Raw genomic sequence first — 13,239 nt, 5'->3', positions numbered from 1 at the left:
AGCTCAAAAGAATGTGAATTCTTACTGCAGACCATTTTATTGTGGCCCCATAAACCTTAGTGTGTGTAATTATGAAATGACTAATTATTAACTTTACCTGCTGTTTTCTCCAGATAACAAACATTGTTTTCTTAATATTGCAATTTTTTTTCTCGTCATCTTGAGATAAACATTATAATTGACTCAAAATTGTGAACAATTTGCAATTTTGCTGTAAATTTAAGTTTCACTTGTGACCCTGAAAACATTTTAGAAAATTTAGAAAAATAGAAAATTAAAAATTATTTTCTGATTTCCAAAAAAAAAAAACAACTAAGTCTAAAGATGGCACATTTACAAATCTTTATAGCCCACATTTTTTAAATAACAACAAAAAAAAATACAAAATACATTATTTTGGGGTGGATTTTCATCATTCTCTCTTGTAAAAAGGCTTCTGGTTCTGTGGACTTCTTGGGCTGTTTGGATATTCCTTCGAAAACCTCTTTTCGAAAACCTTTATTTATTTTTTTTTTTGGAGTGACGATGCAGGACAGGTTTGCTTCCATAAAAGTCAGATTTGTGCAGGTGTCGCTTTATAATGGGACCGTGCACGGCCACTCCAGAGTCTGCTAAATCATCCAGACTGAAAGCTTTTGCAGTCAAGTGGATGTTTTAAGATAGATAGATTGATACTTTATTGATCCCGGAAAAAAAATTAGCAGCCAGTAGGGGTTAGGGGTTAGTGAATCTGGTTATCTTGGTCTCCCAGTCCTCAACTTGACCTCCCCCATTCCTGTTAACTGCCATTTCTTAAGGAAACAACTACCTTAAAAGCTTGTTATAGCCATGTTATAGCCTTGAAGCCACCTGCTTTGTGGACATCAGTTGCTTTCATTTTGAGAGTACTAGGCAGCTGCTTAGAGGAGCCCATGGCCAATGATTGTTGGGGCAAGATTTTAGTAGTAGAGTGTTTTATGAAGCTTTGAAATGTGCATCATTTGGCCTTTCCTAACAATGATTGCGAACAAGCCATAGCCATTACAAGCAAAAAGAAAGTTCGGAGAGCTTAAACTTTTGTATAATGCTTCTTTCCTTTTTTCTGTCAACAATTTAAAATCCAAAACAAGTAAATAATACACTAATCTTGCTTAAAACATTAAAAAGAATGTTTTATAATTAACTTTTTTTGGAGGTCAGTACATCTTACTTACCTATTCACAGACAATTTGACCAAACCTTTGCATGTAAGTCAGAGGACAGAGTTCAAGAGAGGCGGTTACTGTGCTGGAGAAGGACATAGAGTGTGTGTGTGTGTGTGTGTGTGTGTGTATACCACCCAGGAGATATCAGTTCATCTGAAGGCAAGCAAGATAGAAGCAAACACTGATAAAAAGGAGAGCAAAGTGACCGTGCAGTTGTTTTGGTTACCACTGAATATGTTTCTCAACACACATTCTGGACTAATGGTGGATTTGTTTTGTCATCATTACGAACTGCAAACATTCAGACTATTCGGACTGAGACACACCCCTTTAAACTATGTAGCTAGAGTCTCTTCGTCATCGAGGGGATAAAAAGACACCCAGCAAATGTTATTGTATAATTCACTATAAATAATACTTCTAGTTTAAGAGTTGCAAACTCAACACGAGCCTGAGTAGTTCTAAATTTAAAAGCAACATGAGACTATTGAGGAAGTAGAGTCTAGCCAAGACTATAGACTGTAGACTACAGCAAGTAGGCCTGAAAGTGACAACTATGTTTGAGAACAATTTATAAATAAAGTATGTGGGTTAAAATACAATATGGATGGAAGTCATATCACAGTATGTTGCCTGTACATTATACATGGCCTGTACATTATTCTAGGTGATCCATAGAAGAATCACTTTTGGTTCCATTATGAACCATTTTGTTAAAGAGATGTTAGTGTGAAGAACCATTTTTTAGGTTTAAAGAACCTTTTTTGATGTAAATGGTTCTTCACAGTCAGAATCAACGTTTATAGAACCAAAAATGCTTATTTTATGGCATTGCTCATTGCTCAGGTCATCAGCTTGCTTTTTACTGAACTTGAGCTTGACCAGTTAATGGACAGATGACTTGACAGTTCTGCAAGGGGACTAGTGGGCCAAACGTCCTACATGGCACTAATTAAGAACTATAGAAAGCATAGTTACATTCAATCTTTCAATAGCAACCACCTATGGAAAGACAGGGGGCAATCTGCTGAGAGAGAGAGAGAGAGAGAGAGAGAGTGGTTGAGCAAAACAAAGTGAGAAAGAGAAGAGAAACTGTTACTGAGTTGTCATGGTTTTATATATAACCATTGACTTTTTGGATGTACCCTTAAATAACCCCCTTCCACCACAGCGTGTTAGTGTGAAGAACCATTGTGTAGGTTTAAAGAACCTTTTCTTGATGTAAATGGTTCTTCACAGTCAGAATCAACATTTATAGAACCAAAAATGCTTATTTTATGGCATTGCTCATTGCTCAGGTCATCAGCTTGCTTTTTACTGTCTTACTGAGTTGTGGAAAGAGCAGAAAAGAACTTGAGCTTGACCAGTTAATGGACAGATGACTTGACAGTTCTGCAAGGGTAATAGTAGGCCAAACGTCCTACTGTGAGTGGAAGCACCACCCATTGACTTTCTAGCCCAGGTTTTAGTGTTTTAAGGCTGTATTTAAACCTTAAACATGCCTAAATTATATCTTGGAAAGTTGTTAGATCAGGGTCTACATGATATTGAAGCTCTGATTTAGGGGTGTCTGGCTGATCTACTTCCCCGGAGAGCTCAGTTCTAACCCTTATCCAGTTCATCAAGACCTTTAGGAGCATGTTAATATTGTGCAGCTTTCGAGAGCAAAACTCGAAAAAAAGGAGGAACTTGTTTGCCTGACTGGTCGTGTTCATGTGATTTATGTGGAGAAGTAAACACAAACAAAGAGAAGGTTGTAGTATTCTAACAAGCAGTCAGCTGACATCTATTAATTGGATTATTAAAAGTGTTTTTGACCGAGATGAACTGTAGGTTAACTTTACATAAATTATGTGCCAATTGCTCGCCAAAAGTTGTCGTTGTAGTGTAGCTAACATTTAGTGTAGTTTACTGTATGTGTTCAAATGTTTGTGGACACCCCTTCATATAAATGCATTCAGCTTCTTTAAGTTGGACCCATTGTTGGCACATATGTGCACATACACACAGCTTGTCTAGTGCATGTATAGAGGTTTTGTCAATTGACTAGAACTCTCTGGAGCAGATAAACATGAACCTATTGGTACTATGCTTAATGCCAGGTGTGGGCCGTGGACCTGCGTTCTCTGGAATTATGGTCCTTCATCCAATGATCATCCAACACCCTGACCTCAATAATGCTCCGAAATCTTATAGAAAGCCTGCCTTGGAAAGTTACTCAACAAAAGCAGGATCAACTCCTTTTTAATGCCCTTGATTTCAGAAGAAACGATCATTTAGCAGTTGTCTCGATACATACTAGGGGAGGTGGCCTACAGCGGGAAATTTACCTTTTGCTCAGTGAGATTGCATTGACCAGACACTAAGTATTTACACCCGAAAGCTTGATCACATTTGAACAGAAGAAATCAACATAAAAATGAAATTACAACAGACTTAATAACCTCAACACACAAATAAACACAATTTGATGACATGAGAGCTATTATATATGTTTTTTGAGGGGCATATTTATGTGTTCATCTTCATCTGATTCCTCCCATTAGCTAATTAATAAGCTCCTCACATGCTGGGTCAGATGTGTTAAAGGATAGGAGTGGAAATATGGGACATGCAACATTGGGTTCCCAGGACTGATTCCTCTGATATGCTGTTGGCACTTACACCTTTAAATGTGTTCTGTGCTATCTGGCACCAAATAGCATTAGCAGGAGATCTGGGGTGCTAGATCACCAGGCACCACTGAATTTGAGCTTGAATATGTGGTTAATCACATTACCAACTTTTGATTATTTTTTTTGTTCCCCAGCATATGCATTATTAATAATAGTAAAAAATAATTATTTCCATTTAAATAGTGCTGCCGTTCTCACACTCAACACAATTACCAGTTAAGAAAACACTAGTGGGAATAGAGGCAAAAGTGTGCTATTTCTAAATGAAGGAGAAGGAAGAATAGTTACAGAGGTCACTGGGGATGGCATTCCAAAGTCTAAGATCTTCTCTCATTGGTGCTAGTCTGGTTCAGGGTTCACCACTACACCAGTGTAAGTTGTGGTAACACTACTGCTACCTTTATAGCAAATCAAGTAACTGGGTCAGCACATTTTTTTAATCACAGTGTGTGGATTTAACCTCATATGGTTAATTATCTGGGTCGACGGTCTGTCCTTGGTAGGAACTGCTCTAGGTATGGACAGTTTGATGGCTTTATTTGCAGTTAAGTCAGACCCTGATTTCGTAACAGTATTCAACAAGCCATTCAGTCATTGGTTTCCTATATTTATCATGATTAAGATATGGCTGCCCACACCCTGGTTCAAGCAGCTGTTACAGATGGCCTTTGTGATTACAATAACGTATGAATAGACATTTTTGCCTAGCTGTTAGTTTGCTTGTGAAAGCCGTCTGTCAGCTGCGTTGTTGATTGTTCAGTTTTTAACTTGTCAAATCAATAAGCTATGCTTGATCACAACTAGGGATGGCAACCATGTCCAGGGGGTATTCCTGCCTTGCGCCCAATGCTTCCAGTTAAACTCTGGACCCACTACGACCCTGTCCAGGAAGAAGCTAGATGCATGGAAGGATGGTTGATTACAGGTAGGTCATACATTAATTTATTGTGTATGACCTTCTTGCTGATGGCAGTATTGCTTAGACTCCTTTTTGTCCTCCACTGTCTCAACTGACATTTCTCAGACCTACTAATTATTGGACCATCATCATCCAACATAATTAAATGATATTGGGCTAATTTGTTTAATAACAGTGTGCAGCAAAGAGAACATTTCAGCTTGCCCTGATATGTTCAGAATGCAGTCTGGAAAGGTATGTCCATTAGATGGCGCAGTTAGACCAAGGATTGCAACCATTGTGCGTTTGCAATAGACATGCCACACGCCCTCTAGTGGCGCCCTTACAAACGTGTAATCACATCTTATCAATGGTAGAATCTAAGCTTAAAGCTAATTTGATGCTTTTTTCCTCCTGTTCTGCTCTGAATCAGTTAATGTGTGAGTGAATTTGGCATGTCTGATACCCTGTATTATCGAGGGGGTATTTCTACCTTGTGCCAAATGACTCCTGATCATGTGGAAGTGGATAAGACAATTAATTAATGAATAAATGCTCTGAATCAGATCTGCAGGTAAGCCATGTATCCTACATTTAGCCACTGGAAAATGATGGAATCTGTTCAGAAATCACAAGTTTGCTCATAAGTTTGAATTTGCAAGACATGTGTCTGTCTTTTAGGCTGTATGGAGTCTGAGTCTACTGTCTACTGACTGTAGGTTTGAAGGTGTGTAAGCACTGTCTCTGCAATCCAAACACCAAAAAACTATGATGTAGTCTACAGAGGTTTAAAAAGGGATAGGCCAAAATCATTGTGAATGGACTTCAGTGTAGACATAAGAATAAGCCTGAACAGTGCTGATATGAACAGAAGACTATGTTAAGAGAAATAGGGGACTGGCCTTTGATAAATAAAAGGAGGTCAAGACCACTAAGTAAGGATACATGGTAGAGAGTACAGGCCTAAGACATAATAACATACAGCACTGTTTTTGTGCAGCTTCCCTCCGAGTAGGAATGATTAGCACCGTAGACGTGATCTTGTGTAGCCGATTCACTTCCGATTCACTTCAGAGCATTCGCACACAGTCGTATGACCACTGTGGACCTCATATGACCATGCCTACAGACAGCGTTTCTCATGAGAGCTCTGAAAATTTGGGCCACAGAGTATGACACGCTTATTAGCATTATCTGAAAAAAGGTGCCAGTGACTGCAGTCTGCTGAAGGACAATTCACAACACAGCAGACCCAGCATTCAAATTGAAATTCTAATATCTGGGCAGCATTGTTCTCGAATAATACACAGAGTACTTACAAATGTTTCATTTGTGTATTTGTGCCGTGAGATGTGGTAAAGAGCCCCCTGTAACACACAGTGGTCGCTACGTCCTCTCCAGTGGAAAAATTCTCACAGTGAATAATAACATGTAGATCATTGTTGCCAGAAAGGTCACGATGGTGTAGCCCTCTCAAACGAGATCATTTAATACACACTTCCGCCATTCAGGGTTTTTTTTTTTTTTTGCCTATTTAAAGTGCTTTACATCAATAATTTACACAGTTTACAGATGAGAACAAACAACATTCATGGACGACATGGGTTAAATTAAACTGTACAATACAGTGATCAGTTATCGGAGCGTCTAACTTAACCAACCAAGTGCCCTAACATTTCACCAACAGAAAGTGTAGCACAGAAATGAATTATAATACATAATATATGCATTGCACAAAGCCACCTAATACAAGTATATTGGTCATTTTCTAAAACCGATGGTCATATTTTCAATGAAACGTGTCAGATTTCTTTAATGAAGAGCTGGATTTTATATAAATTATACAGTACATACAATAAGGTTGTTTTGTATTTAATAATAATTACAGTTGGAGAGCTAGCATACTACCATACACGCTTGCTTATTCCAGGTCTATACATGAAGGTCTTGGACTGGAGTGAGAATGTCTTTTTTTTCTGTGTATTATTGGTATAGCAGTGTTCCTGTCCAGAGCAGTCTTGTTATGAAGGAGGACCTGAAGGCATCACGGCGGTAGTAGAGGAGGCTTGAAGGTGCAGGTCCCGGAGCAATGACGAGGGGTCAGCATTTTGCACGAGAAATGGTGGAGTGCGTCGTGAGCTTCTGGGAAAAAAGCGGATGGATCGGTTAAAAATAGACAGCTCATGAAAAGAAGCAGTCGATGTGTAGGTGGGTGGATGTGTGTGACAGCACAGAGCAAAAGGTGATGGAGGTCAACTTTGAGACAAAAGGTGATGGAATAACTCTACCAGAAGCGGATACACAAACACCACACCACATTTAGCCAAAAGGAAATGTTGGATTGAACATGAGCAGAATATTCTACACACCTCCCATCTACAACTCTGAGGCTCTGACGTTTGAGGACACACTACAGTCTACTGCTACGGAGGTACAACAGCATAATTCAAGCGCCTCCTTAAACAGCCCACCTAGGCCTTCATTACTGTTCTCCTTTACTGGAATCATTGATTACCTTTTAACTTCTGTTGAATAGCATAACGAGCCTTTCTTTCAAGGTCCAACTCGCTGCACAATGTGTCTGAGCAGGAGAGACAAAGGATGACTCAGGTATGAAAGGCCAATTATCCTACCTCATCTACTCATCTCCAGACCCACTTGTTCAAATTCATACATTCAGGTCCTCTTCTGACATTTATACATGGACCAAAAAAGGCAGGGGAATGGCACAGAACTGGGGAGTTCAGGTAGGACACCTGCCTCATAGCAAAACACTCAAAGATTTATGTACTGCAGAATAATAAGAATAAGAAATAATTCTATGGTGCGTTTGTTGGGGAATTAGAACTCGATTAATAATCGTCATATATATATATAATATTACATATGTACACATAATGTACAATATATGGTCACATTGCTATTTATATTGCTATTTAAGGAAAATTCATGGAAATTTTGGTAATCTTTCAGTCTTGGACACACAGAGGGCGTTATTAATGTCATGACATTTGATCATAGACCTGAAAATTCCTGTATTTTGTAATATTTTAATAATTTAAAGTCAAAATGTCCACATGAGGCTTCAGGTGTAATTCAGGTGGTGTACATCATTTTTTGGGCTTTGTATTGTCAAGTTACAAGATGAACAAGATGCCTTAACTTCTGATTATATTTCGAACCATTACTCAAATAGAAATGTCTCCAAGCTCACTGTTTTGTATCAAATACAAGTAATGTTAAATATTCTGGGACATGAAGAGAGCTCACCTCGCACAATCTGCAGCTGCTGGACCATCTCCTCTCGATAGGACAGCTCCCTTTTCATTTGGTCTTGGAAATTGTCTGGAGGGCAATCATCAGATTTCAGGGAATGTGAACAATACAGTGATGTCCAAAGAGCATTTTCTAATTAGAATGAAATCAGAAGGCGCGTCATTGTCCATTATATTTAACAGACTGAAGATAAGGGTGGAAATAGTGGATTGGCCATTAGTAAATAGAACGTCAAAACGGGAAGACCATTGATCAGTGATTGTAGAAACAAGCTCGAGACTAACTACCTTTCAGACTCTGAAACTCTCGCTCCAGCTTCTTCCTGAGCTCCACCTGCTCCACCAGCTGTTTCTGCAGCTCCTCTGTAGGAAACAAGCAATTAACATGTATTTATGATGTATAGCGTCACACGTGTATAATGTATTTGCAAAATCCGTAAGAGAAATGAACCAAAATGCAGCTATACTGAATAAATTCAGGACATTTAGGATTGAAGAGTAAATAGGCCTCAATATAAAATCGGGTTTTCAGAGCACAGTGAAAACCATGCTTTAAATTCCTGCACGAATTCAAACCCAAAACTACGGCATGTTCTAATCCTGAAAGCTCCTACTGGAAGCTGACTAAACACAGGCGAGTTCAGTGCTAATCTAAACTAAGCTGGAGCTGAAGATGAACGGCGAGCAGTTCAGCCTGGTCCTGCGGCCTTTTAAACCGTGAACAAGCCTTTATGATAATAATAATAATAATAATAATAATAATAATAATAATTAAATCATAGCATTACAATAGCTCTCTAATAATGATAATAATAATAAGAAGAATAATAAATGTTTCTATTGTTTTGATTAATAACGTTAATTATTATTATTATTATTATTATTATTATTATTGCTACTACAGCGACTATTACTGATATTATTTGATTTATTCATATTGTTAATTTTATATTAGCGTTAGCTTTTAGCTATTTACATGACTGTTCCTATTAGGCTACTGCTCTAATTCTAGCTCTTTTAAGCTGTTGGGTGATAATGTGAGGTCTTACCCTTTGCCATGTGTTCTATGTTTTTCTCAATCATCAGAGCTCCTCGGCCTGGTTCACTGCGCACTGTCTCCATATCTGCATACACCAAACATACCATGCAGTCAGAACACACTCTGCCTCCGCCTGCCTTCCTGTTCTGTCCTCTCTCTCTCTCTCTCTCTCTCTCTCTCTCTCTCTCTCTCTCTCTCTCTCTCGGTCTCTCTCTCTCTCTCTCTCTCTCTCTCGGTCTCTCTCTCTCGGTCTCTATCTCTTATGCTCGGTTTATGTCTTGCAGTCCAATGAATTTCTACATTTCGGTTCGTTTCACTGAGCCACGGTGCAGCGCTGCGTACCGTCGCTGGCCTCCCTCAGGCCTGTTTCACACACTCCGCTCTGCGTCCTCGGCTCCATCTCCTCCACTGTGGATGAGGGCTCCTCCTCGTGCGCCTCCTTAACTGCTCACAAACAAGGAGAAAGAAGAGGAGAGAGATTAACAGAGAGAAGTGAGGATTGTCACTTTAAAAAAAGAAAGCTGTGTATCACTCCAGCAGGTGCTTATTGGTGATTTATTTATTTATTTATTTTCAAATAAATAAAATTTTAATAAAATCACAGAAGTAAAACTGAACTGGACACACACAGTAAATGGTAAATGTGTTTATATATATATATATATATATATATATATATATATATATATATATATGGCAAAATAAGTTATTATTATTAGGGGTAAAAACGAGAAACAAAAAAATTATTATTTGTGTTATTTATTCTTTCTATTGTTTAGGTTTTATGTATTTACATTATTCTATTAGTTTTATTTTTGTATATAATTTTATTAATATAAATGAAAAGGCAGATTAAACGATCCTCCTTTAATTCTGTACATTTTCTTTAATAATGTGTGTGGTGTTGGCGTCTATTAAACATTTACTTATAGTTTTATTAGTACAAAAATAATTCTTTCAATTTTTGTATTAAAAATATAATAATAAATTATAATATGATTGGTGAAGGTGGGGTCGCTTAGGGTCCACAAACGACCCGAAAGCTCTGGGCATTACATTAAATTAAAACAATAATCCGGACAGTCCACAATCAGCCCGTCTCTCTAAGCTTTGACCACCTAGTGGTCGTGAGTCCAGACCTACCTTTGGCCTCCCGCGGCTCGCGCTCATACGGGGCCGCTGATCCGAAGCACCCGCCGCTCATCTGCTGCTCGTCCCTCTCGCGCGCGTACACCTGCAAAATGAAGCAAGCGTCAGTCCGTAATCATCCTCAGCCCCTCTGCCCCTCACAGACCCTCTCGTTAGTCTCTCGAAGCAGCCCGGGTTTAATAACGCATGTTTCCTAAACCAGCGTTTAGGGCCAATTAGACGCCCACTATCACGAGCGCTCAGGACAAAAGTAAGCTGATTAGAACCAATTTGTAAAATCTAAAAGAAATTGCGGTTCTCCTCGCGTCCCGCAGCTCTCACGGATCTATTTCATTACCATCACAATGAACATCAAACCGAGCACACGACGAGCTTGCTTTGGGATGAGCTGCAGGAGACATTTGCTCTCTCACTGTACAGAATTACTCCAACAGGCTGGACTCAGCCATTATTGGGCCATTAGGAGAAAACAGTGAGCACTGCAAGACATACTGATTTATTCCAAGAGTCTTTTGTTTTGTAAATGAGTCAAATGAGGTCCATTTAAAACAAAGAAATGGCAAAATATGTAACTACTAATCATTGTTTTTAAAGAATGGGATAAAACATTCATGCCCTGTATTACAGCATAACACTCTGTCTGTTATCTACAGACCGTGCCATTAGGCCTCATGGCCTTTGTTGTATGAATCCACACCAGGCCTTAACTGAGCATACCCTGAAAGCTGCCTTGTAAAGAATACAGATTTAAGAAAAGCCACAAATAAGACGCCATGGAAGAACCTCTTTGGTCCCTGTGTGAAAAGAGATAATTGAGCTCAAAGAACCTAAAGGATGCATAATGTAAAGGATCCACCTACAACCTACAATTTGGGCTTTTTAAACTTTAAAAAAATGTTTCCTCTATTTAAATTTGACTCATCCTATTGCCAAAAAAGGTCCTCTACTGAACCATCCACTGAAAGGCTCCATAGGGAACCAGCTGTGTTTCTTCTATGGCATTGTGCAGAGAACCTTTCTGTGTCCTTGTTGCCCCACTCACCTGAAATCGTACCATGGCTTTACTGCTCTCCAACAGCGCTTTGCTCTGCTTCTCCACGTCACATGAGCGTGCCTCACTTGAGTCAGTTGTATGTGGGTCACTCCTAGTGGCTAGGTGGCCTGTGTCTTCTTCATGACCATCGCTGCGTATTGCGGTCAGGCCTGGAGGGCTGTGCTGGTCATCCACAGAAAGCTGAAGGCACTCCTCATCCTCTTGCACTTTGTTGGACTCCACGTCCACGTCCGGATCATCCACGCTGTCCACGTCTGGAGACACCGACCTGTAGCTGGAGCTCTCGCTCAGGAAGTCAGGTGACAGGTAGCCAGCCCTGGTTCCAGGGTAAGGACCCCGGTTGCCATACAGCTTGGCTATAGTCTCTGCATCCTTGACCACAGGCCGGAATGCTGACACATAGCTCATTCGCCTCTGGGCAGCTCCCATCCCTTCCACCGACCTGCTGTCGTCCCCGGACTTGTCCTCCTCGCTGCGGCTGGAGCACCTGTCCCCATCTTGCGTGGCATCCTTCGGGGTGCTGGACCGCCGCTCACTAGGCTCAGGTGGGTCTAGCTCGGGCTGCCGGATGCCAAGGGGGTCGGAAGGTGGCTTGGGCTGCGGATGGTGGTAGGGCGGCACAGTGGGCCAGAACATGGGAAATGAAGGGTAGGTACTGTCCTTTGCGCCCGGCCAGAAGACAGCGGTAGACAGGCCAGCCTTGCCCTGCTCCCCTGCCAAGACGGCACCGTCATCCTTTTTTTGACACAGGCCAAAAGCTGGGAAGCCATATGGGTGCGGGAAGAGAGGTGGTGGGATCTTTTGTAGCATCCCAAAGCCCTTGCTGGGCACTGGGATGACGGGGTAACTGCGAACTCCAGTGGTCACGGTCACCCCGGCCCTTTCCTCCTCGCCAGGACAGCGCAGGGGTTTGTGTGGTGCCTCGGGCGGATCAACGTGCGCCCGACCACCCGGCGCGTGCGCTTTGTGAGGCGGGGGCGCGCTATTGGAGACGCCTACTGGCAGCGTCCTCTTGCGGCTGCCGCCGTTAAACATGGCCTTGACGTCCTCCCACGCGTGGGTGACCTCATCGGGGCAGCCCTTGTCCGTCAGCTTGAGGTGGCGGCGCCACGAGTTGAAGTTGGCCGCGTCGGGCTGCGTGTACTTTGAGTCGGGCGTGCGGTGCGAGTGAAAGATGAACTTATTGGGCGAGAAATACATGCTGCAGAAGGTGCACTTGATGCACTTGGCGCGCGAGCTGTTGTAGCGCGCCGGGATGAAGCTGCCGCGGCTGCCCCACGCGCACTCGTGCGACACGTCAAAAGCGAAGTTCTCGGGCAGTTTGGGCGGCCGGTGCTCGCCCAGGAACGACTTGCACAGGCGCTCGGCCTCGCGCTTCGTGATCATGCCGCAGCGGCGCGACGAGATGGGCATGGCGCCCGCGCGCCGCAGGATCTCCAGCTGCACGGGCGTGCACTGCACGCAAGTAATGCCCAGCGCCACGCGCCGGTTGTGGATCTCGTTGTAGCTGTAGCTCTTTAGCAGCGTGTTGGAGATCTGCGCCAGGCACAGGCGCTCCTGGCCGTCGATGACCAGCGAAACGATGGGGATCCCGTACAGGGAGGTTTCGCTCACCTGGTTGGGCTTCAGCGAGGTGCACGGCTGCAGCTCTTGCTTGCTGGTTGGAGAACAGGAGGAATCTGTGCCCGTGGACAGCTGGCTCGAGATAGATTCCATTCCTGGAAAAAGCTGGAAGACAAAACATGCCAGTTACAGAAGCATCATATATAAAATAGCATTAACTGTGTTTGTTGCTAGTATTTATTTATATTATTAAAACTTAGATACAAATTATTATTAGTAAGAATGATTTTATTTAGCTTTAATGCATTTTATGTTGAATTTATACCTGTATTTAAGTATTTTAATATTCTATTATTTTTTGTGATTATAACACAATTCATACCATAACAGAACAACGAAAAT

At 41.6% G+C, this 13,239-nt stretch overlaps 1 protein-coding gene across 1 annotated transcript; it reads right to left on the bottom strand.

Annotated features, from left to right (window-relative positions):
- Positions 1-6,767: 6,767 nt before the first annotated feature.
- skor1b (SKI family transcriptional corepressor 1b) lies at positions 6,768-12,990 on the bottom strand. Its single transcript, XM_072695466.1, has 8 exons — positions 11,263-12,990; positions 10,215-10,305; positions 9,414-9,515; positions 9,082-9,156; positions 8,321-8,395; positions 8,028-8,102; positions 7,273-7,338; positions 6,768-6,899 (listed from the first exon to the last, which is right to left on the bottom strand). Exons 1-8 carry the CDS (start codon positions 12,988-12,990, stop codon positions 6,802-6,804), a joined length of 2,310 nt encoding a protein of 769 aa, XP_072551567.1. The 3' UTR covers positions 6,768-6,801.
- Between the last annotated feature and the right edge of the window lie 249 nt (positions 12,991-13,239).

The sequence above is a fragment of the Salminus brasiliensis genome, chromosome 13 (genome assembly GCF_030463535.1).
Source record: "Salminus brasiliensis chromosome 13, fSalBra1.hap2, whole genome shotgun sequence".
Taxonomy (NCBI): Eukaryota; Metazoa; Chordata; class Actinopteri; order Characiformes; family Bryconidae; genus Salminus; species Salminus brasiliensis.
The sequence above is the reverse complement of the archived record's forward strand: the minus strand, read 5'-3'. Positions and strand labels throughout refer to the sequence as shown.